Genomic DNA, 25,263 nt, shown 5'->3' with positions numbered 1-25,263 from the left:
AGAAATGAAAACAGAAATCAGAAAGTATCTTAAGAGGAATGAAAGTGGAAACACAAAATATCAAAACATGGGATGCAGCAAAAGCAATTCTAAAAGGAAATTCATAGCAATAAATGCCTACATTAAGAAAGAAGATTTTGGATTGGAAGAATCAATATTGTCAAAATGCCTATACTACCCAAGGCAATGTACAGATTCAATGCAATCCCTATCAAATTACCAATGGCATTTTTCACAGAACTAGTACAAAAAATTTTTACATTTATATGGAGATACAAAAGACCTGTGTCTGTGTGGAGACACAAAAGACAGAGCTGGAGGAATCAGGCTCCCTGACTTCAGGCTATACTACAAAGCTACAGTACTCAAAACAGTGTGGTACTGGCACAAAAACAGAAATTAGATCAATGGAACAGGATAGAAAACCCAGAAATAAACCCACGCACCTATGGTCAATTAATCTATGACAAAGGAGGCAAGAATATACAATGGAGAAAAAACAGTCTCTTCAATAAGTGGTGCTGGGAAAACTGGACAGCTACATGTAAAAGAATGACATTAAAACATTCTCTAACACCACACATGAAAATAAACTTAAAATGGATTAAAGAGCTAAATGTAACACTGGACACTATAAAACTCTTAGAGGAAAACATAGGCAGAACACTCTTTGACATAAATTGCAGCAATATCTTTTTGGATCCACCCCCTAGAGTAATAAAAACAAAAATAAACAAATGGGACCTAGTTAAACTTAAAAGCTTCTGCACAACAAATGAAACCATAAACAAAACAAAAAGAAAACCCACAGAATGGAAGAAAATATTTGCAAACAAAGTGACCAATCGGAGATTAATCTCCAAAATATACAAAGAGTTCATTCAGCTCTGTCAAGAAAACAAACAGGGAATTCCCTGGTGGTCCAGTGGTCATGACTCCACACTTTCACTGCCAAGGGCACAGGTTCAATCCCTGATCGGGGAACTAAGATCCTGCAAGCCGCATGGCACGGGGAAAAAAAAAATCGAAAAATGGGTGGGAGATCTAAATAGACATTTCTCCAAAGAAGACATACAGATGGCCAAAAAGCACATGAAAAGATGCTCAACGTCACTAATTATCAGAGAACCGCAAATCAAAACTACAATGAGGACCTCATACCAGTCAGAATGGCCATCATCAAAAAGTCCACAAACAATAAGTGCTGGAGAGGGTGTGGAGAAAAGTGAACCCTACTACGCTGTTGGTGGGAATATAAATTAGTACAGCCACTATGGAGAACAGTATGGAAGTTCCTTAAAAAACTAAAAATAGAGCTACCATATGATCCAGTAATCCCACTCCTGGGCATATATCTGGAGAAACCCATGGTTTGAAAGAATACATGCACCCCAATGTTCACTGCAGCACTGTTAACAATAGCCAAGACATGAAAACAACCTAAATGTCCGTCGACAGATGAATGGATAAAGAAGATGTGGCACATATACTTAAGGGAATATTACTCAGCCATGAAAAAGAATGAAATAACGCCACTGGCAGCAACATGGATGGACATGGAGATTATCATACTAAGTGAAGTAAGTCAGACAGAGAAAGACAAATATCATTGATATCGCTTATATGTGGAATCTAAAAAAAATGACACAAATGAACTTATTTACAAAACAGACTCATAGACTTAGAGAACAAACTTACGGTTACCAGCAGGGAAGGGTTGGGGGGAGGGAGACACTGGGAGTTTGGAATTGACATGTACACACTGCTATATTTAAAACAGATAACCAACAGGGACCTACTGTATAGCACAGGGAACTCTTCTCAATATTCTGTACTAACCTAAATGGGAAAAGAATTTGAAAAAGCGTAGATACTTGTATATGTATAACTGAATCACTTCGCTGTACACCTAAAAGTAACACAACATTGTTAATCAACTATACTCCAATATAAAATAAATTTTTTTTAAAAAAGATAAGAGATAACAAGTGTTGGTGAGGGTATGGAGAAAAGGGAACACTTTTGCACTGTTGGTGGGAACATAAATTGATTCAGTCACTATGGAAAACAGTACAGAGGTTCCTCAAGAAATTAAAAATAGAACTACCAGGCTTCCCTGGTGGCGCAGTGGTTGAGAATCCACCTGCCAATGCAGGAGACATGGGTTCGAGCCCTGGTCCAAGAAGATTCCACATTCTGCAGAGCAACTAAGCCCATGTGCCACAACTACTGAGCCTGTGCTCTAGAGCCCGTGAGCCACAACTACTGAAGCCTGCACACCTAGAGCCCGTGCTCTGCAACAAGAGAAGCCACCGCAATGAGAAGCCCACGCACCGCAATGAAGACCCAACACAGCCAAAAATAAATAAAATAAATAAATTTATAAATTAAAAAAAAAATAGAACCATATGACCCAATAATCCAGCTTCTGGGTATATATCCAAAGGAAATGAAATCAGCATCTCAAAGAGATATCTGTACTCCATGTTAATTGCAGCACTGTTCACAATTGCCAAGGTACGGTAACAACCTATGTGTCCATCATGCAATCTCAAGGGACTCCAAAGACCCAAAATAATTTTGAAAAAGAAGAACAAATTTGGAGGACTCCAACTTCCTGATTTCAAAACTTATTACAGTCATAAGAAAAATGTGGTACTGGCACAAAGACAATCATATAGAGCAGACAAATAGAAAAGAAAGCCCAGAAATAAACCCTCAGACACATCATCAAATGATTTTGACAAGGGTGCCACAACCGTTCAATGGAGAAAGGACAGCCTTTTCAACAAATGATGTTGGGAAAATTGGATATCCACATGCAAAAAAATGAAGTTGGGGGCTTCCCTAGTTGTCCAGTGGTTAAGACTCAGCGCTTCCACTGCAGGCGTGTGGGTTCAATCCCTGGTCAGGGAAATTGCACGTGCCACAAGGTGTGGCCCAAAAAAAATTTTTTTTCTTAATTAAACAAAATTCTTAAAAACGGGATATGGCTTCCCTGGTGGCGCAGTGGTTAACAATCTGCCTGCCAATGCAAGGGACATAGGTTCGAGCCCTGGTCTGCTAAGATCTCACATACCGTGGAGCAACTAAGCCCATGTGCCACAACCCGTGAGCCTATGCTCTAGAGCCCACGAGCCACGACTACTCAGCCCACGTGCCACGACTACTGAAGCCTGCACGCCTAGAGCCCATGCTCTGCAACAAGAGAAGTCACCCCAGTGAGAAGCCCGCGCACCGCAACGAAGAGTAGCCCCCACTTGCCACAACTAGAGAAAGTCTGCGCACAGCAATGAAGATCCAACGCAGCCAAAAATAAATAAATAAAAAATTTAAAAAAAAACGGGATAGAAAAAGTACGTTTTTAAATAGGTTCTCGGGGAGACAAAATGACACATGGAATGGTTACCCATTCACTGAGACTTTAGTGAAAGAAATAAAAACTATTTCAGATATAGATTAGAAAGGTTTTATTACTACTAATTAAGTAAATTACACTGATAGCTTTCATTTTTTCTGTGAAGCATAAGATATAGTCATCTGCTAAGCAGAAAGCGGGAGCAGAAAATGGAAGATTCAAAAATAAACATTTACTTGGGTCATTTTTGCCCAACACTGTAAAATGTAAAGTTTGACTATAAGTGAAGCTGATTGTGCAAGATAAATTTGAACTTTCCTCAAATTCATTCAGGGCAAAAGATTAAATAAATGTATCATTTTGGAAAAAATGGCATGATAGATAATTAAGTTGTGATACATAACTTTTGTTCAAATTCAGTTTAATCAGAAGTGGATTTGGGAAATGAGAAGACATATTTAACAGCTTCATCCAAATAAACAGAAGATCCAAATTTTTCTTGCTTGCAGTTATACAGCCCCCCCAACACACACAAAGTAACTCAAATTATCTTGTTGCACTGATTAGCTATATTTTAGCAAGTAAAGGTAATTCCCTGAATTTCAATGCTAACATGCAAAATGTCTAAGAAATTCAACCTTTTGACTTTTCATCACTGGTCTGCTGAATTCAAATGCCCAATATCATAGGCATTATTACAGAGGAGCTAAACTTTTCTCAGGTAAAACTGTATAACAGCATATTGTGTTAAAGATATAAAATGCTGGAATTACGTTGAGTTGATGCTGTCCTCAAAATTAGTTGATTTTTTGGAAATATTTGTATATTTCCAAAGAGATTTTATTCTGCCTTTACAATTTGGCATCATGACAAATCAGTATATCACAGACTCAACTTCACATATATGAAAACATTCAGAATCAGAAAGATCTAAAAAGCAATAATCACCTTAGGTGGTTGAATTGAAAGAACAAAGAAAATACATGTTAATCCTGATTACCAATCCTAGGTCCTTTTCACTATCCCAATTAACTTCACATTCAAAGAGTACCTTTGCCTTAGAACATGATGGAAAATAGCAAAGAGGTGAATAACTTCAAAGTGAATATAAGCCATCTGAAATATATGATAAAAGACTCAACAGCATTATTCTAAAATAGAATTAACTATAGTTCTAATAATTTATAAGACTGTGTTCCATACTTTTCTGTCTCTGAATCCAGAACGTTTCTTCTTTTTCTCTTCTGGATAAGGCTCAAGACAAATACCTGAAGCCTTTTTTTCGTGGTTACAATCTTCCCCTTCATCTTTACTCTTCCCTTTATCACCAAGTTCACTCTTTAGGTTGTTTACTGATGGTGGGGATTGTGCAAGGGCCCTGGATATTAAAAAAAAAAAAAATCTATCAATCAAGAAGGTCCATCATATTAAACAAATAAAGATTTTCAGATAAAGCTAAGCAGGAGCAACAGCAATGAAATTCGTGAAAAGTTTGACATGAACAGGTTCCTCAAAAAATTAAAAGTAGAACTAACATATGATCCAGCAATCCCACTTCCGGTTATATATCCAAAAGAACTGAAAGCAGGGTCATTCAGAGATTTTTGCACACTCATGTTAATAGCAGCATTATTCACAATAGCTAAAACGTGGAAGCAACCCAAATGTATACTGATAGATAAATGGATAAAGGGAATATGGTATCTCTGTATAACAGAATAATATTCAGCCTTAAATATAAAGGATATGACACCAAAAGCACAGGCAACAAATCAAAAACAGGCAGGATTACATGACACTAAAAACCTTCAGCAGAGCAATAATCAACAAAATGAAAAGACCATCTACACAATGGAAGAAAATATTTGCAAACCATATATTTAATAAAGGGTTAATATTTAAAATGTATAAAAGGAACTCTTACAACACAATAGCAACAAAATAAATAACCTGATTAAAGGTGCTCAACATCAATAATCATCAGGGAAATGCAAATCAAAACCACCACGAGATATCACCTCACACCTGGTAGGATGGCTTTGCTCAAAAACAAACAAACAAATAACAAAACAAAAACCCAAAAGATAACAAGTGTAGGCAAGCATGTGGAGAAAAGGGATGCCTGGTACACTGTAGGTGGGAAAGTAAATTGATACAGCCACTATGGAAAACAGTATGGAGGATACTCAAAAAACTAGCCATAGAATATGTTAGTTTTCTAACTAGAATATGATTAAGCAATCCCACTTCTGGTTACACATCACAAGGAACTGAAGTCAGGATCTCAAAGAGATATATACACTCTCATGTTCAGTGCAGTATTATTCACAATAGCCAAGATATGGGAGAAACCTAAATTTCTATCAATCAACACAGAATTTGCAAACGAAGCGACTGACATGGGATTAATCTCCAAAACATAAAAACAAACAACCCGGGACTTCCTGGAGGTCCAGTGGTTAAGACTCTGTGCTTCCATCACAGGGGGCAGGCACGGGTTCGATCCCCAGTCAGGGAACTGAGATCCCACATGCCACATGGTGGGGAGAAAAAAAAAAAAAAAGTATCTCTTTAAAAAAAAAAAAAAACAGCTCAAGCAAAAAATGGGCAGAAGATCTAAAGAGACATTTCTCCAAAGAAAACATCCAGATGGGCAACAGGCACATGAAAAGATGTTCAACATCACTAATTATTAGAGAAATGCATATCAAAACTACAATGAGGTACCCAAATCTACAATGAAGTTTCACCTCACACCGGTCAGAATGGCCATCATCAAAAAACCTACAAAAAATAAATACTGGAGAAGGTGTGGAGGAAAGGGAACCCTCCTACACTGTTGGTGGGAATGTAAATTGGTACAGTCACTATGGAGAACAGTATGGAGATTCCTTAAAAAACTAAAAATAGAGCTACCATATGATCCAGCAATCCCACTCCTGGGCATATATCTGGAGAAAACCATAATTCGAAAGGATACATGCACCCCAAAGTTCACTGCAGCACTGTTTACAATAGCCAAGACACGGAAGCAACCTAAATGTCCATCGACAGAGGCATGGATAAAGAAGATGTGGTACATATATACAATGAAATATTACTCCACCATGAAAAAGAATGAAATAATGCCATTTGCAGCAACAAGGATGGACCTACAGATTGTCATACTGAGTGAAGTAAGTCAGACAAAGACAAATATCATATGATATCGCTTATATGTGGAATCTAAAAAAAAGGGTACAAATGAACCTATTTACAAAACAGAAATTGAGTCACAGATGTAGAAAACAAACTTATGGTTACCAAGGGGGAAAGTGGGGAAAGGCATAAATTGGGAGACTGGGACTGACATATACACACTACTACATATAAAATAGATAACTAATAAGAACCTACTGTATAAAACTGAAGTATAGTTGATGTACAGTAAGTTACAGGTATACAATACAGTGATTCACAATTTTTAAAGATTATACTGCAGGATGGTGAATTTTATGTTATACGTATTTTTTACCACAACAACAACAAAAAATGCACTGAAAGAAGAAATGTGAGACCAAAAGAATCACAAACAGGTATTTAGATAAAAACTTGCACTTGAAAGAAAATTCTACATGAAGACAAATCATCTGATGGGCTTCCCATGTTCATTCTATTATGAACAGCAAGAAAAAAACTGAATGTTCAGTAAAGGCTCCTTGGGCTAACTAGAGATTGAAACTGATAATCTATTCTATAAAGATTTTCCCTACTTACTCAGCCAAGGTAATGACTCTATTCCTTCAAATTCCTACACTATTTAGTGACTGAACCTTAACATGTAATTTAGGCTGGTTTTACAAGACCTTCACTGTGCTTACCACCCTCTGGTTTAATGAAAAGGACTAAAGGCATTACTAAGACTCTATTGGCAAAATTTGTAGAGGCCCTCCAAATACCTTGACCAAAGCATTGTCACTGGTCCTCCTAAATCTCAGATCCACCCCTTTTGGAACTCATAAACTCTCACCCTTTGAAACAGTCATAGGATGCCCAATGCACTTGTCTCCTTCTTCTGACCCACAACTGATAAAAGAAGAGATACTCCAATATTCCAAAGACCTAATTGCTTCTATTAAAAATAATCATGCTTTGGTAAAGCAATCTTTTCACAGTGCACTGTTCGGAGATGAAGACCTTAAGCATCACACCTTGCACCTGGAGATTCTGTCTATTGGAAAAGACACCTCCAGAAGAACTCTCTTCAAGCTTGCTGGAGAGGCCTCTATCGGGTACTGCTAACCAACCTTTGTGCTGCCAAACTCCAAGGAAGAGACTATTAGATTCACGTCAGAAACCTAAAGAAAGCGCCAAACCCTGACTGGACCTGCACATCATCTGGTGACCTGAAACCAAAGATTTCCTGAAATTGAAGGAGACAACTTCTGATGAGACAGCTATCCCAAGATATCTGAACAAGGCCTGTTGGAAATGTGTTGCCGAAACCTTTAATGATGACAATGTTTCAGATGATTTCCAATGTCTATGATCTTGGTAACAGTGAACTTCAGATAAAACGTGCATGAGAGTTCTCCCTCTTACACCTCCTTGTTACTCAAATGTGACCTCAACAGTTTTCCCATCTATGCACTTCCTCTCCAACATGAGACATTAGACCCAGGAAAGTTTCTCCCTGGCACTGAAATATGAAAACTCACTGATAGTAGAAAACCTGATTCTTGATCAGCAATGCTTTCAGAGAAAGATCTTGGTCAAAAGGGGGAAATGTAAAAAATTAATAAACAGAAGCCTCAATTACAGTCAGCGGGAGCTCTCACACTCTGTGATGATAGCAGAGCCCAACAGGAAGAAGACACCTCTTCTTTCCTGACAAGGACTCAGCCAATAAAAAGCCATGGACTCTTTGCTTATTATGCCCCTCCCAACTTCTTTTTCACCCTATAAAAGACAGACAGACCTTGAAGCAGAATATTTCCTATTTGTTGCTTTGACATGATAGCCTAATTCCCTGAAACATCTTATTTCATAGACAAATATTATCAATGCCAAATGATTTAGCAAAGAAATTTCGATACAAAGTCAAGCCAGAAATCAATCCCTTTTAGATAACGGAGACAACTGGAAGAATAAAAGTACATGCAGGAACAGGATGCTCAGATAACACTCACCTCTTCCACAAGAGACCAGTACTTGCAGTTACTGCAGATGCTCCAAGAAAAGCCACCATCATCAGCCGTCGCCTGATCTGGGTGGGCTGTGATGCTCCATGGTACCATCGAGAGCCCACTGCCAGCTCTGCCAATGCAGAAAGAGAGTTAAGACGAAACATCCTGTGAACAAAAAGTAGAAATGTTACTCCTAGCTGGTGGCAGTGACAGTGATGATGATGATAGTAACAGTATTAACATCACCAACAAATACTAAGTACTTAATGGCAGACAGTATTCTAAACACTTGGCAATACTATGCATTATCCCATTTAATCCTCAGAACAACCTGAGGAGAAATGTACTACTACTTATAAACCTTACATATCAGTCAAGGTATAATTAGAAGAAACCACATGGTAATTTGAACAGGGAAAATTTAATATAAAGCATTATTAATTACAACAGGCAATTAAGTACTAAGGGGTAAAGAGACATTAGATACAGGGAGCAGTCACTACTTAAAGGGCTGTTGCAGAGCAACAAAAAAGGAATAAATCTGTAAACAGGCCACTCCCAACAGGATTGAGATCTGGAAACTCTGGTGAGGATACAGCCATGGATGTCAGAGAAATTTACTAAAGTGCTACACCAAAAGAACTCACTGTAAAGCCATCTACAGGTGACTGAAGGAGAAACAGACATTTCTTCTTGATTACATGACTTTTTGTAGTGGCAGTTCATTCAAATCACACAAAGTATCCATACTTCTCCCCTTTGATTTTCTCAAAGCATAGTTTATTTCTTCCTGATTTAAATTACCTTGCACTTTGTATGTATATTCACATATTCACGCATTTGTTCATACATAACTTTGCCTCCCCCCAACCCCCAACATACACAATTGGTTCTGAGGCCAAAATTATTCTTTTCCTCTTTGAAAACACAGAGTCTAACACATAGCCTGTTACATCACAGCTGCTTAAAATATTTAACTATTTTACTTTAACATGAAAAATGTCAAGTTGCAAATTATACAGGTACTGGCTCTGAACATTTAAGTACATTTCTCAACCCCAATACACTAAGAAAACTATGTCTTTCATTATTTGGGTTCAGGTCAAGTTAGACTATTTAGCTGTCTCCTAACATCACCGAGGTGGTTACTGATTCTTCTCTGGGACCTATACCTATAATCTCTTAAGTAAATCTTTCTCTTAGCCTCCTTCATTCAACCTAGGTCCAATGCCAAAGTTGGAGCTAAATCTTGCCCTTAAAGATAAAGTGGGAAATAATTAATTTTTTCTCCTATATGCTATGACCTAAGCTTCAGCACCACAATTCTTACATCCCTTCCAATCCTAGAAATCACCTCATTTTATTGCACATACTCTAGCAAATTCCAGCACCAAGGAGATTGTCTTTTATGTTTTCTTACATCCGTCAACTTCTGATTCATTTTTAAATTAACATTTTCCAAACCCACAAGTGCATTCATACATAGCATTGCTTTTGTCTGTAACAAAGACAAGCACAACTAAAACATTCATATCTGGAGAAAACATTATTCAACATTGACAACAGAAAGAAAAGAGCATTTGAAAGTTCTCAATGTGAAAGACAAATAACATAACCAGTTCAAAAGCTGGACTAGGCAAGGGGTATAAGGCTGGAAGATAAGTTTACAACATCTGATCAGATATGGAGAATATATAAATGACCAAATAGGAAAGCCATGATCACTTGAGAAGATCCTTTGAATGCTGGACTGAGAATTTTGATCACATATACAACAAACAGGGAGCCACTGAAGTCCTTAAAAGGAAAATAACATGATGCAAACATTTTTAAAAGAATTCCAATCTATCTAATAGCAGTGAATAGAATAAACTACAAAGAACCATAGGCAGAGAGAGCTAACAGGGAAGTAATGAGTACAGTCAGAGGCAGCTAATAACCAAAAGTATTGTGATGAGCACCTAGATCAGGATGGTTAAGTATAGAAACCAAAAATAAAATAAAATTTTCCAAAGAGAAACAAAACTATCAGATATCAGTGTTTGACATACATCAATATCTAACTGCATTGGAATTCCCTGGTGGTCCAGTGGTTAGGACTCTGCACTCTCACTGCTGAGCGCCCGGGTTCAATCCCTGGTTGGGGAACTGAGATCCTGCAAGTCGTGTGGTGTGGCAAAAAAAAAATCTAACTGCATAGGAGATGAGGAAGACAAAAAGGGAAAAGAAATTAAAATAATGGCAACACTAAGGAATATGGTAGAAAGTGAAATGGAATAGGAATCCAATGACCCAAGATCTAGACTCAATTCTACTACTAAACAGTTATGCACAAAGGAAGTTCATCTCTCCTCCTCAGAGAAGAGTATACCCATTGATGAGAGAACTGCCTACAGGAGCTTTAGGGTTTCTTTTATTTCTTTAATGTTCTCATACCTCTGGTGAAAAAAGGTATGGCAAAATTTAATCTATTTCAATTCGGGGGGAGGGACTAAGACCATATGATATATTCAAGATTTATTAGCTTTGGGAATCCATATCCGTATGCTATGGCTCCAGAGAATTTTAAACTTTGGAGGTTCTGAGTTATACTAACATTCCACTTACATCTGATGTTGTAATTCAAATGTTACTGTCTACATCTCATTTCACCACTGGTTTTAATCTCATTCCCCAAAGTACACATCAATACATATCTAGTCATCTTCTCTAGTGTAATTTCCAATAGATGTCAAATAAACTGAGGAAAAAAATTATCCCACTGAGAACAGGCTCTATTATAATTTAATTCTCAGCTTTGTACTGAAGAAATAGTGTAACTAGTCGAATGTGTTAATTTTTGATGAGAGACCGTTTAAACAGATTTAAGGAGATCAGCTTTCCAACTGAGTCTGGAAAACTGAATAGGCCAACTGGCAGCAGTTATGCAGTAATGAAGATTAACATGCACATTTATGACATGGATTAAATTAAATCAAAACCAGTGCATTTTTCTCTTTCCTAACAGTCCCTATCCTTCTCCCAAAAAAAGGCATGCCTCTAAAAAATAGCTTTTAATTGCAACTGAAAAAAGATGAAGAGGTATTTCTAATCAAGAAATGTCAAGAGAAGCAAGTAAAAGATAACCTTGTTACCAAAGAAAAGCATTATCTACCCAACAAGAAACAGAACAAGTTGTTTTTTTTTTAAAAAAAACAAAAAACCTGTAACACTATATCACTGCTGTGTTTCTGTATCTATTATTTTTAAACTATCATGCTTAATGTATTGCTTTTGGTAACTTTCAAAGGGCCACAGAACCGGAAAATCACTTAATTCAACATCATTATTTTCCAGGTGAAGCAACTAAAATCTAGATAAGTTATGTAGTTTACTTATAGATAATTAGTACAAAAACCTACAATAGATCCCAAAATTCTTGCTTCCCAAATAAATAACATAAGGGGGGGAAACCTCTTCAAAACTGTTCCCAGAAAAATAAATATAATAGCCGCACTTCAAAAGGAGATCAAGTGTCCAATTACAGAAAGATACACAATGTTATGACAGGATACAATGTAATATAAATATTAAAAATGATAACCATTAAAAAGTATTAAAATATTATTTCACAAAATAACAGAAAGTTGGGCTAAAGATATAAAAAGACAGTTGAAAAACAGAAGTAAACATGGCTCTATAATCTATGAAAAGATACTTAATATCACACATAATAAGACAATGCAAATTAAAACTATACTGACAAACTGTTTTTCACTCATTAAGCTGGCAAAATCCAAAAGTTTTAAAACATACTAGTTGGCAATGCTGTAGAAATGGCACTGCTGAGGAATGTGTAAATTGGTACAATCTACAGAGGGCAATTTGGTAATATCCATCAAAATCACCTATATAAACTGCATATATTGACCTAGCAATTCCACTTCTGATATAATACGCTATTGATATACTTGCACACCTTTGAAACTACACACACAAACATTCATTGCAACATGGTTTGTAACAAACAGCAAAAGACTAAAAACCACCCCAGTGATCACCAAGAGAGAACTGGTTACACTACGATAAATATCAATATATACAAGGCAATATCACATAGCAATAAAAAGAAAATGAAAAAACTATGTATAGACTTGGAAAGATTTTCAAGACATACTGTTATCTTAATAAAGCAAGGTGTGGGACAACATATATAGTATGATACCTTTCGTGTAAAAAAAAGGGAAACAAGAATGTGTATTTGTATGTTCTTATTAATTAATTCTGGAAGGACACACAAAACAGTAATAGCAATAGTGCCGGTGGGGGTGGGAGGTGGGTGAGATATGAGACAGGGAGATTTTTTTTAACATCTTTATTGGACTATAATTGCTTTACAATGGTGTGTTAGCTTCTGCTTTATAACAAAGTGAATCAGCTATATATATACATATATCCCCATATCTCCTCCCTCTTGAGTCTCCCTCCCACCCTCCCTATCCCGCCCCTCTAGGTGGTCACAAAGCACGGAGCTGATCTCCCTGTGCTATGCGGCTGCTTCCCACTAGCTATCTATTTTACATTTGGTAGTATATACAAGTCCATGCCACTCTCCCACTTCATCCCAGCTTACCCTTCCCTCTCCCCATGTCCTCAAGTCCATTCTCTACATCTGCATCTTTATTCCTGTCCTGCCCCTAGGTTCTTCATAACCACTTTTTTTTTTTAAGATTCCATATATATGTGTTAGCATACAGTATTTGTTTTTCTCTTTCTGACTTACTTCACTCTGTATGACAGTCTCTAGATTCATCCACGTCTCTACAAATGACCCAATTTCGTTCCTTTTTATGGCTGAGTAATATTCCATTGTATATATGTACCAAATCTTCTTTATCCATTCGTCTGTCGATGGGCATTTAGGTTGCTTCCATGGCTATTGTAAATAGTGCTGCAATGAATGTTGGAGTGCATGTGTCTTTTTGAGTTATGGTTTTCTCTGGGTATATGCCCAGTAGTGGGACTGCTGGGTCATATGGTAGTTCTATTTTTAGTTTTTTAAGGAACCTCCATACTGTGCTCCATAGTGGCTGTATCAATTTACATTCCCACCAACAGTGCAAGAGGGTTCCCTTTTCTCCACACCCTCTCCAGCATTTGTTGTTTGTAGATTTTCTGATGATGCCCATTCTAACTGGTATGAGGTGATACCACATTGTAGTTTTGATTTGCATTTCTCTAATAATTAGTGATGTTGAACAGCTTTTCATGTGCTTCTTGGCCATCTGTATGTCTTCTTTGGAGAAATGTCTATTTAGGTCTTCTCCCCATTTTTGGATTGGGTTGTCTGTGTTTTTAATATTGAGCTGCATGAGCTGTTTATATATTTTGAAGATTAATCTTTTGTCCATTGATTTGTTTGCAAATATTTTCTCCCATTCTGAGGGTTGCCTTTTTGTCTTGTTTGTAGTTTCCTTTGCTTTGCAAAGGCTTTTAAGTTTCATTAGGTCCCATTTGTTTATTTTTGGTTTTATTTCCGTTACTCTAGGAGGTGGAACAAAAGAGATCTTTCTGTGATTAAGTCAGTGTTCTGCCTATGTTTTCCTCTAAGAATTTTATAGTGTCCAGTCTTACATTTAAGTCTGTAATCCATTTTGAGTTTATTTTTGTGTATGGTGTTAGGGAGTGTTCTAATTTCATTCTTTTACATGTAGCTGTCCAGTTTTCCCAGCACCACTTATTGAAAAGGCTGTCTTTTCTTCATTGTATATTCTTGCCTCCTTTAACAAAGATAAGGTGACCATATGTGTGTGGGCTTATCTCTGGGCTCTCTATCCTGTTCCATTGATCTATATTTCTGTTTCTGTGCCAGTACCATACTGTCTTGATTACTGTAGCTTTGTAGTATAGTCTGAAGTCAGGGAGCCTGATTCCTCCAGCTCCGTTGTTCTTTCTCAAGATTGCTCTGGCTATTCGGGGTCTTTTGTTTCCATACAAATTGTGAAATTTTTTGTTCTAGTTCTGTGAAAAATGCCATTGATAGTTTGATAGGGATTGCACTGTATCTGTAGATTGCTTTGGGTAGTATAGTCATTTTCACAATGTTTATTCTTCCAGTCCAAGAATATGGTATATCTCTCTATCTGTTTGTATCATCTTTAATTTCTTTCATCAGTGTCTTATAGCTTTCTGCATATAGGTGTTTTGTCTCCTTAGGTAGGTTTATTCTTAGGTATTTTATTCTTTTTGTTGCAATGGTAATGGGAGTGTTTCCTTAATTTCCATTTCAGATTTTTCATCATTAGTGTATAGGAATACAAGAGATTTTTGTGCACTAATTTTATATCCTGCTACTTTACCAAATTCATTGATTAGCTCTAGTAGTTTTCTGGTAGCGTCTTTAGGATTCTCTATGTATAGTATCATGTCATGTGTAAACAGTGACACTTTTACTTCTTTTCTGATTTGTATTCCGTTTATTTCTTTTTCTTCTCTGATTGCTGTGGCTAAAACTTCCAAAACTATGTTGAATAATAGTGGTGAGAGTGTGCAACCTTGTCTTGTTCCTGATCTTAGTGGAAATGGTTTCAGTTTTTCACAATTGAGGATGATGTTGGCTGTGTGTTTGTCATATATGGCATTCATTATATTGAGGTAAGTTCCCCCATGCCTACTTTCTGGAAGGTTTTTATCATAAATGGGTGTTGAATATTGTCAAAAGCTTTTTCAAGATAGATTTTTATGAAATACTATTTCAGTTTTAAAACTATGCTTATGTATTTTTCCAGACAACAGACAGTATTTCATGCAAGCATCTTGAGTGAAGTTTAAAGACAGAATACAAGGTAATATGTGCATGCCAATTAAAATAATGTAAAATATGTGTACCTTTTTAATTTATAAAAAAATTTAGATGATGCAAATAAAATTTAAAGATTACTCCGGCGGTAGAGTTTTACTCAAACTCTTTCATTTAAAGAAAAATAAAGGCAGACCCAGGTTGATGTTTCATCCTCCTCAGCCAAGAGCTGTAACTTGCCAGCCCTATTAGTGGGCTCAGGCCCAATAATGTCTCAGAAATCAACCCATATCATGGTAAATTTCCCTAGTAAGATAAGCGTTACTTAAATCAAATTCATATCCTGATACTCTGATTACTGGCACATCCTGATTCAACTTACCAAACTATTAGAATTCCAGACCTTATCCTGAGCCTGACTTATCTGCTTGCACTTTCTATGTTATTATGCCTCTGGTATTTATGATCTCTGGCAACTGCACATTCATAGAACAACTGCTTGGCTCTTCCACTCCTGACACTGGTCTACATAAACCTCTTTTGTACTATTTCTGACTGTTACCCAGCACTATTGTTAAAAGCAACATCTGTTAATACTGAGGCCAAAATAAATTTCTGAGATCTACCTAAATTTGGCTATCAACAAAACTCAGACCTCAGTTAACTAAAACTTCAAGGTTTCAAAGTGTTTAGTCTACATGAACTAAGATTCTGAGAAAACAAGGACTGAGTGTCCTTTATATCTGTATTTCTAGACTCTGATACAGCACCTGTCACAGCTAGTATACATAGCTGATCGGTCAGTGCACTCCATGAACCTGGAAAATTTTTGCTCTCTGAGAAACACATTATAAAATCAGCACTATCTGGAGTGCCCACAAGAATTCCCTCTAGTCATTCCAGTGGCAGCTGGATACTAACCATAGATTTGGATTCAGTAGGCCATCAGAGCCTCAGCCATTAAGTATCTTAATTATACACTTAACTCTCTTTTATTCTATTTCCATGCTCACTAAGTAATTTGTACTTCCTACTTACATTGCCTTCAAAGAGAGAACATGTTGATCAGAAGATGGGAGTTTCTAGTTCTTATGGTAAATTAATAAATTGGCAATCTGCAATCTGGTTTATAATTTTAATCTCCCATGATATTACACAGTCTAAAGAAGCTTCTCTGAATCCAACCAATTCCAAGGCACTGATATGATCCAGTTTAAGGACTTCCAAGGTTCAAAGCCAAGGTCTTGGACTATGGTGACATCTTGTCCCTCTGCCTCGCCATTTCATTCAAACTTACACCCCAGTGAGAATTTCTCAAAAGCTTTGTATGGCCAGAGTCATTGAATCTAGGGATCCACACTCACTCTTCCTTCTGCCCGGGGTGTAATCAAGTTAGGGGAAGAGAATAAATGAAGAGTCTAAATAAAGGAAAATCATGGGAATATTGTTTTGCTGGACATGATACAGATTTTTGTGTGGAATAAGCAAGACTACTTGCATTTTTGTTACAATAATAATACAGGAATACACTTTTATTGTTGAAAATGTTGTTGTAGAGAAATACATAAGAAACTATGTATTCTTTTTCATGCATCTGAAATTCCACCACTCTCCCTAAAAGAAAGAAGAGGGAAAATAAGATGCATATTTGTATATCCCATCAAAGGATATACAGACATACTTCTTTAACTACTATAGAGTATTTCATTCTATGACTGTTCCACTATGACTGTTTAACTATGCGCCAATTAATACAGTAAGTTGTTTCCATACTTTGCCATTACAAATATAGCTCAGGGGCTTTTTTCCCTATGCATTTATTTTTATTCAAGTATATCTGTGGGACATATATCTAAAAATGAAACTGTTAGGTTAGAAGAGTGTGATCGTTTTTAAGTTTTTAAAAAATTTTATTGAAGTATAGTTGATTTACAATGTATTAATTACTTCTGTACAGCAAAGTGACTCAGAGAAATATATATATATTCTTTTTCATATTCTTTCCCACTATGATTTGTCACAGGATATTGAATATAGTTCCCTGTGTTATACAGTAGGACCTTGTTGTTTATCCATCCTATATATAATAGTTTGCCTCTGCTAATCCCAAACTCCCATTCCTTCCCTCCCCTACCCCCATTTTTGACTTTGATAGATACTGCCAAATTACCCTTCAATACTGACATTCCAATTTACACACCACCAGCAGTGTATGAGGGTATTCCTTTCCCTGTACTTGTTATTCTCAATCTTTTCCATTTATATGAGAGATAAATAATCTAAGTAAATGAGTTTGATAATATTTGATTAGTAAATGAATTTGATAATATTTGTTTACTTTTCAAGAGTTCACCTTTGGTGTTCTGAGGACCATTAGAATATTAAGCTGTATTTATTTTCTTTTGTTCTAGTAATATTCCCAGTCCTCAGGCTTCATCTTTCCTTATTTGCAAAAAAAATAAAAGGCGGGGGGGGGGCATTTGTTTCACCTAGATTATTTTAGATATAAAACAGTATGTTTACGCTAGATGTAATATTAACACTATTTCATTCAATGTTATTTTTGAGTAGAATGTTATTTTTATTAAACAACAAAAAGGCTATAACTTCCTTAATCTGAACCATTTCAATACTCTTCTTATTCAATCTGACTGAGCTCCACCAGATCTGACTGGGAAGATTTTTTCCATCTAATGTTTTGCTTTCTAATGGCTAGTTATACTTTCAAAATACTTGAACTGATTATCCATTCATCACATTACTGAAAAGAATTATTTAATCTAAACAGTAACAAAGTTCTCAAAAATACCCCTCAAGTGTTTCATCTTCACACAAGCTAAAATTTACACTTCACACATACTAAAAATTACAGTGTGCCCAATTCAACTTCAGTACAGGGACATAGCTACTTCAGTGTTTCACAACAAAGATGGATGCACTTTTTCATATGTACTTTTTTGTAATTTATTTTACGAAAGCTACAACCTAGAACTTACTAAATACACACTAGGCAGTAGTGCAAACATCAACAAGTGTATTTATTTCACTGATATTTGTAATACTTCTTCTCTGCAAAGGGTGTGTGTTATCCCCAAAGTACATGCAATCTATGAAAGCAATAGTTGCAATGAACATAGGAGAATAAATAACAAGGAAAAAATGAGCATCTCCTATTGCTATATTTAAGATTTATGGACTTCTGAGAGCAGAATTAAGTAGCTTCAGATTAGCCAGTCAAGTTGTTCCTTGGGCAAACTATAAGGATTACTGTAGTTAATATTTTCATAATTCATTTCATATTCATAGTTTATATACCCACAGAGCTCAACAAACTGGGCTTATATGTTTTCATGAAAGCACAAACATGAGGACTGTAACTAATACAATACACAAAGCCTAATACAATACTTTGGGCATTAGATAGATTTAAATAGAAATATAATATTTTGAATAATGCCTAATAATTATAAAAATATTGACTATATAATAGGCTATTGGACTGGAAGTGAGGATAGTCAAGTTTCTGGCTTGCTTTTATTATTGTTTCTAAATGTCTTAACATGACAAACTATTTCTGTATTACTCCTCTGGCCAGCCCCTCTTTATTTTTTAAATTTATTTATTTATTTATTTATTTTTGGCTGCATTGGGTCTTCATTGCTGCGCATGGGCTTTCTCTAGTTGCAGTGAGTGGGGGCCACTCTTTTGTTGCGGTGCGCAAGCTTCTCACTGTGGTGCCTTCCTTGTTGTGGAGCACAGGCTCTAGGCACGCAAGGTCCAGTAGTTGTGGCACATGGGCTCAGTACTTGCGGCACACGGGCTTAGTTGCTCCATGACATGTGGGATCTTCCCAGACCAGGGCTCAAACTCGTGTCCCCTGCATTGGCAGGCAGATTCCCAACCATAGCGCCACCAGGGAAGCCCGAGGCCCTCTTTAGATGCAAATGAAATCCCACGTCGTCCATAAAAGCTATGTAAAATAATCACCACTCTTTATTTCTTCCTCTGATTTCCTGTAGAATTAACATTCTGTACCATTATTATGGTACCTTGTTTATTAAATCATTTTCATGTATACCTGCCAACTTACAAAGAGACTGCAAATCTAAAGATATGAAGTATATTTTAGGCTTCTTAGTATCCTAAGTGCCAGTTAATAAATCTGAAGTTATTACTAACAGTAATAACAGATATTAATGTTCAATTACACTAGAGTTCATATAGAAAACTTAGGGCCTCTTTCTACCTCTACTACCATCCTGTTATGTGACCAGTAAAAACCTTATCTTCTCTAATAATGCAGGGAGATGCACGGCACAGGTGGTTATTCCTAAATCTTTTCTGGCTTTAAGAGTCCATTTCAGAAAAACAAAATGTAAAGGTGTTTTGTACTTTTTGGAAGAAAGTCATCCTGAATGGTTATTAATGACATAACATCCTACATTAGCCTCACTGGCTTAAGAAAATTTCATATAATCCAAAATGTCCAATTGTCATTATTTCATTTAAGTCATTAGCTATTTATTGAGCAAGGTACTGTGAGGGTACTGCAAGAGGCACAAAGATGAACAAGACATAATGTGCCCAAGAACACCTTATAATTTGGTAGTGGACATAAAACAACTATTCAAATAACCATAATGCAAAGCAGGAAAAAAGGTAAGAGCTATAAGAACACAGTAACATAGGGTCAAAGAAAGGAAAAATTATATTAGGTGGGTAAGTGGAAAGGGCATAAGAAAGGATCCAAGGAAGATTTACTTAGGGTAGGAAAAAGCTAAGCATTCTTTACAAAAGACTTTGAATGCATTATCTTAGAAGCCTTTGTTATTTTACCTGAGGAATGGGATAAGGTACCAGAAATATAATCTTTACCGCACAACTATGACACTTCTAAAAATGCAATAATATATTAGATTTCAATTATGCCAAATAATTTTTAAAACATCTCTATACATTTCTTTTAGATGAAATGAATCAGACTGAAAGTTCTGCAATGACACCAGGATGACTGCCAAAATACAGTAAAGATTAATGTTCACGTCTAGAAAAGATGCATTTTCATACCTCAAAGTGACATTACTGACGGCATAAATAAGGAAAGCTCACACTTCAGCTCACTCTGTTCTGAGAAGTGAGTATTTTTCAACAGCAGAGAAAGAGCTATTTTAATGATCTGGGGAATGTAAAGTTAATTTTAAGTCACAGAAGTCTCTAACAGGAAAAAAAAAAAAAAAAAACCAGTTAACTGTAGGCACAAGAATCTTCTCACAGAAATGTTAGGTTTGACACAGAACTTTTGTACATATTCTTGCTAAATGAAGATGCTATGGAAAAGCAGGTCAATATCCCATAGTACTCAACTTCCTGAAACTCTGTGAAACATTCCTTCATCCAGCTAAGAACCTCCGAAGTTCACTTTTTCAAAATACATACACACCCGGATGCACACACATATCATAGAGCCTTTTTTTTTTTAAACATCTTCATTGGAGTATATTTACTTTACAATGTTGTGTTTCTGCTGTGTAACAAAGTGAATCAGTTATATGTATACATATATCCACATATCCCCTCCCTCCCACCCTCCCTATCCCACCTCTCTATGTGGTCACAAAGCACCGAGCTGATCTCCCTGTGCTCTGCAGCTGCTTCCCACTAGCTATTTTACATTTGGTAGTGTATATATGTAAGTGCTGCTCTTTTACTTCATCCCAGCTTACCCTTCCACTTCCCCGTGTCCTCAAGGTCATTCTCTACATCTGTGCCTTTATACCTGTCCTGCCCCTAGGTTCATCAGAACCACTTTTTTTTTTAGGTTCCATTTATATGTGTTAGTATTTGTTTTTCTATTTCTGCCTTACTTCACTCTGTATGTTAGACTCTAGGTCCATCCATTTCACTACAAATAACTCAATTTCATTTCTTTTTATGGCCGAGTAATATTCCATTGTATATATGTGCCACATCTTCTTTATCCATTCATCTGTTGATAGACATTTAGGTTGCTTCCATCTCCTGGCTATTGTAAATAGAGCTGCAATGAACATTGTGGTACATGTCTCTTTTTGAATTGTGGTTTTCTCAGAGTATATGCCCAGTAGTGGGATTGCTCTATTTTTAGTTTTTTAAGGAACCTCCATACTGTTCTCCATAGTGGCTGTATCAGTTTACATTCCCACCAACATTGCAAGAGGGTACCCTTTTCTCCACATCCTCTCCAGCATTTATTGTTTGCAGATTTTTTGATGATGGCCATTCTGTGGCCATGAGTTTGGGAGTGTTCCGCCCTCTGCTATATTTTGGAGGAGTTCGAGAAGGATAAGTGTGAGGTGATACCTCATTGTGGTTTTGATTTGCATTTCTCTAATGATTAATGATGTTAGCATCCTTTCATGTATTTGTTGGCAATCTGTATATCTTCTTTGGAGAAATGTCTATTCAGATCTTCCTCCCAATTTTGGATTGGGTTGTTTGTTTTTTTGATATTGAGCAAAATGAGCTGCTTGTATATTTTAGAGATTAATCCTTTGTCAGTTGCTTTGTTTGCAAATATTTTCTCGCATCCTGAGGGTGTCTTTTTGTGTTGTCTATGGTTTCCTTTGCTGTGCAGAAGTTTTTAAGTTTCATTAGGTCCCATTTCTTCTGGTTTTATTTCCATTTCTCTAGGAGGTGGGTCAAAAAGGATCTTGCTGTGATTTATGTCAAAGAGTGTTCTGCCTATGTTTTCCTCTAAGAGGTTTATAGTGTCTGGCCCTACATTTAGGTCTTTAATCTATTTTGAGTTTATTTTTGTGTATGGTGTTAGGAAGTGTTCTAATTTCATTCTTTTACATGTAGCTGTCCAGTTTTCCCAGCACCACTTATTGAAGAGGCTGTCTTTTCTCCATTGTATATTCTTGGCTCCTTTGTCAAAGATAAGGTGACCATATGTGCATGGGTTTATCTCTGGGCTTTCTATCCTGTTCCATTGATCTATATTTCTGTTTCTGTGCCAGTACCATACTGTCTTGATTACTGTAGCTTTGTAGTATAGTCTGAAGTCAGGGAGCCTGATTCCTCCAGCTCCATTTTTCTTTCTCAAGATTGTTTTGGCTACTTGGGGTCTTTTGTGTTTCCATACAATTGTAAAATTTTTTTGTTCTAGTTCTATGAAGAATGTCATTGGTAGCTTGATAGAGATTGCACTGAATCTGTAGATCACTTTGGGTAGTATAGTCATTTTCACAATGTTGATTCTTCCAATCCAAGGACACGGTATATCTCTCCATCTGTTTGTATCATCTTTAATTTCTTTCATCAGTGTCTTATAGTTTTCTGCATAAAGGTCTTTTGTCTCCTTAGATAGGTTTATTCCTAGGTATTTTATTCTTTTTGTTGCAATGTTAAATGGGAGTGTATCCTTAATTTCTCTTTCAGACTTTCATCATTAGTGTATAGGAATGCAAGAGATTTCTATGCATTAATTTTGTACCTTGCTATTTTACCAAATTCATTGATTAGCTCTAGTAGTTTTCTGGTAGCAACTGTAGGATTCTCTATATATAGTATCATGTCATCTGCAAACAGTGACAGATTTACTTCTTTTCTGATTTGGATTCCTTTTATTTCTTTCTCTTCAATGACTGCTGTGGCTAAAACTTCCACAACTATGTTGAATAATAGTAGTGGGAGTGGGCAACCTTGTCTTGTTCCTGATCTTAGTCAAAATGGTTTCAGTTTTTCACCATGGAGAAAGATACTGGCTATGGGTTGGTCATATATGGCCTTTATTATGTTGAGGTAAGTTTCCTCTATGCCTACTCTCTGGAGGGTTTTTATCATTAATGGGTGTCTGAAAGCTTTTTCTGCATCTATTGAGTTGATCATATGGTTTTTATCCTTCAGTTTGTTAATATGGTGTATCACATTGATTGATTTGTGTATATTGAAGAATCCTTGCATTCCTGGGATAAATCCCACTTGATCATGGTGTATGATACCTTTAATGTGCTGCTGAATTCTGTTTGCTAGTTTTTTGTTTGTTTGTTTTTGCGGTACACGGGCCTCTCACTGTTGTGGCCTCTCCCGTTGCGGAGCACAGGCTCCGGACGCGCAGGCTCAGCGGCCATGGCTCACGGGCCCAGCCGCTCCATGGCATGTGGGATCTTCCCAGATCGGGGCACGAATCCGTGTCCCCTGCATCGGCAGGCAGACTCTCAACCACTGTGCCACCAGGGAAGCCCTGTTTGCTAGTATTTTGTTGAGGATTTTTGCATCTACATTCATCAGTAATATTGGCCAGTAGTTTTCTTTTTTTGTGACATCTTTGGTTTTGGTAACAGCGTGATGGTAGCCTTGCAGAATGAGTTTGGGAGTGTTCTGCCCTCTGCTATATTTTGGAAGAGTTGGAGAAGGATAGGTGTTAGCTCTTCTCTAAATGTTTGATAGAATTCACCTGTGAAGCCATCTCCATAGAGCCTTTTTATTGCAATAATAAAACCTGAAACTCATGTCTGATGAAGGAAGAATGGAAGAGTAGCAGTTTCCCTTCCTTGAACAACTGCACAGAAGAACAAATCAACCTAAGAAAGTCTATTTAAAACAAAAGCAAACAAACCATCCAGGAAACTACACAAGTAATGATAACCAATATAAATTTTCTAAGACCACTAGGATGTGCTAATGTGTTGAGATAAGTAAGCTTTTTTCAATATTTAAAATTTCCATAAAACTACATCTCCAGGGCTTCCCTGGTGGCGCAGTGGTTAAGAATCCGCCTGCCAATGCAGGGGACACGGGTTCAAGCCCTGGTCTGGGAAGATCCCACATGCTGCGGAGCAGCTAAGCCCATACACCACAACTACTGAGCCTGTGCTCTAGAGCCCGTGTGCCACAGCTACTGAAGCCCATGTGCCTAGAGCCCATGCTCCGCAACAAGAGAAGCCATCGCAATGAGAAGCCTGTGCACTGCAACGAAGAGTAGCCCCTGCTCACCACAACTAGAGAAAGCCCGTGCACAGCAACAAAAGACCCAACACAGCCTAAATAAATAATAAAATAAATAAATTTATATTAAAAAAAAACTACATCTCCAACTTTCGATTCAACCTTTGGAAATTAGGTAGCCATGGAGTTTTAATGGTTAATAAATACTTTTAATGTACTTAAGAACCATTAGAAAACTACAGGGTGAAAAAAAAATCAGCTATCAATAAGGACAGTTTAAGCACTGCTCCAAAAGAAAACAGTACCAAGAAAGTACTAACTGCACAAAGCAAAGGTCAGGGTGTGTAGAATTGAAGAGGAAGAAGAGCAGTCTAGAAGAAGCACTGTGGAAAACCATTTTTTACTCGCCACCTCGCCTAAACATCTTTGGTTTATCCAAAATTAAGATACATTTCAATTTCAAGCCCTAACTATGCCTCAAAAATTTTATGGTCACTTTGCCATATTTTTTGGCAACACTAGCAGTCACAAAATCTTAGTATATAACATAAAATTTCATTTAAAATGTTTCTGTTTAAACAATTCTTATTATAGGATAATCCAGTAATATGCTGCTAACCAATATTTGATTATTCATTTGGAATATTCTAAATGTTAACTCTCACAGAATACAAAACTTAATCTTTATCATCAAATCAAAGTAGAAAGTGTTAGGTTAGGGTTTGCTAGGATGTATATGATTTCAAGAAAACAAACAGGCGTAGCTGAAGACATTACAGACGTCTCATTCCTATCTCCCAATATTTTCTCCAAAAGAAATGCAGAACAAGAAAGGGAAAATAACTACATGAAAACCATGCATAAGGGCAGAAGGTATATGGGAAATCTCTACCTTCTCCTCAGTTTTGCTGTAAACATAAAATAACTCTTAAAAAAAGTAAACTCTTTTACAAAATTCATGTGGAATCTCAAGGGACCACAAATAGCCTAAACGATCTCGAAAAAAAGATGAACAAGGTGGAGGACTCTCACTT

General features: G+C 36.7%; 1 protein-coding gene across 2 annotated transcripts in view; it reads right to left on the bottom strand.

Moving 5' to 3' along the window:
• MICU1 (mitochondrial calcium uptake 1) overlaps positions 1-25,263 on the bottom strand; it is a 201,022-nt gene that overhangs the window by 156,202 nt on the left and 19,557 nt on the right. For both annotated transcript variants that reach the window (XM_033841517.2, XM_019936105.3), the window contains exons 2-3: positions 8,527-8,688; positions 4,562-4,736 (exon numbers count right to left, since the gene is read on the bottom strand). In XM_033841517.2, coding sequence (XP_033697408.1) covers positions 4,562-4,736; positions 8,527-8,687 — 336 coding nt within the window. In that variant the 5' untranslated portion in view covers position 8,688. The remainder of the gene's footprint in view (positions 1-4,561; positions 4,737-8,526; positions 8,689-25,263) is intronic.

This window comes from Tursiops truncatus, chromosome 16 (assembly GCF_011762595.2).
Source record: "Tursiops truncatus isolate mTurTru1 chromosome 16, mTurTru1.mat.Y, whole genome shotgun sequence".
Classification (NCBI taxonomy): domain Eukaryota; kingdom Metazoa; phylum Chordata; class Mammalia; order Artiodactyla; family Delphinidae; genus Tursiops; species Tursiops truncatus.
Note: the sequence above shows the minus strand (reverse complement) of the source record. Positions and strands in the feature narration are given on the sequence as shown.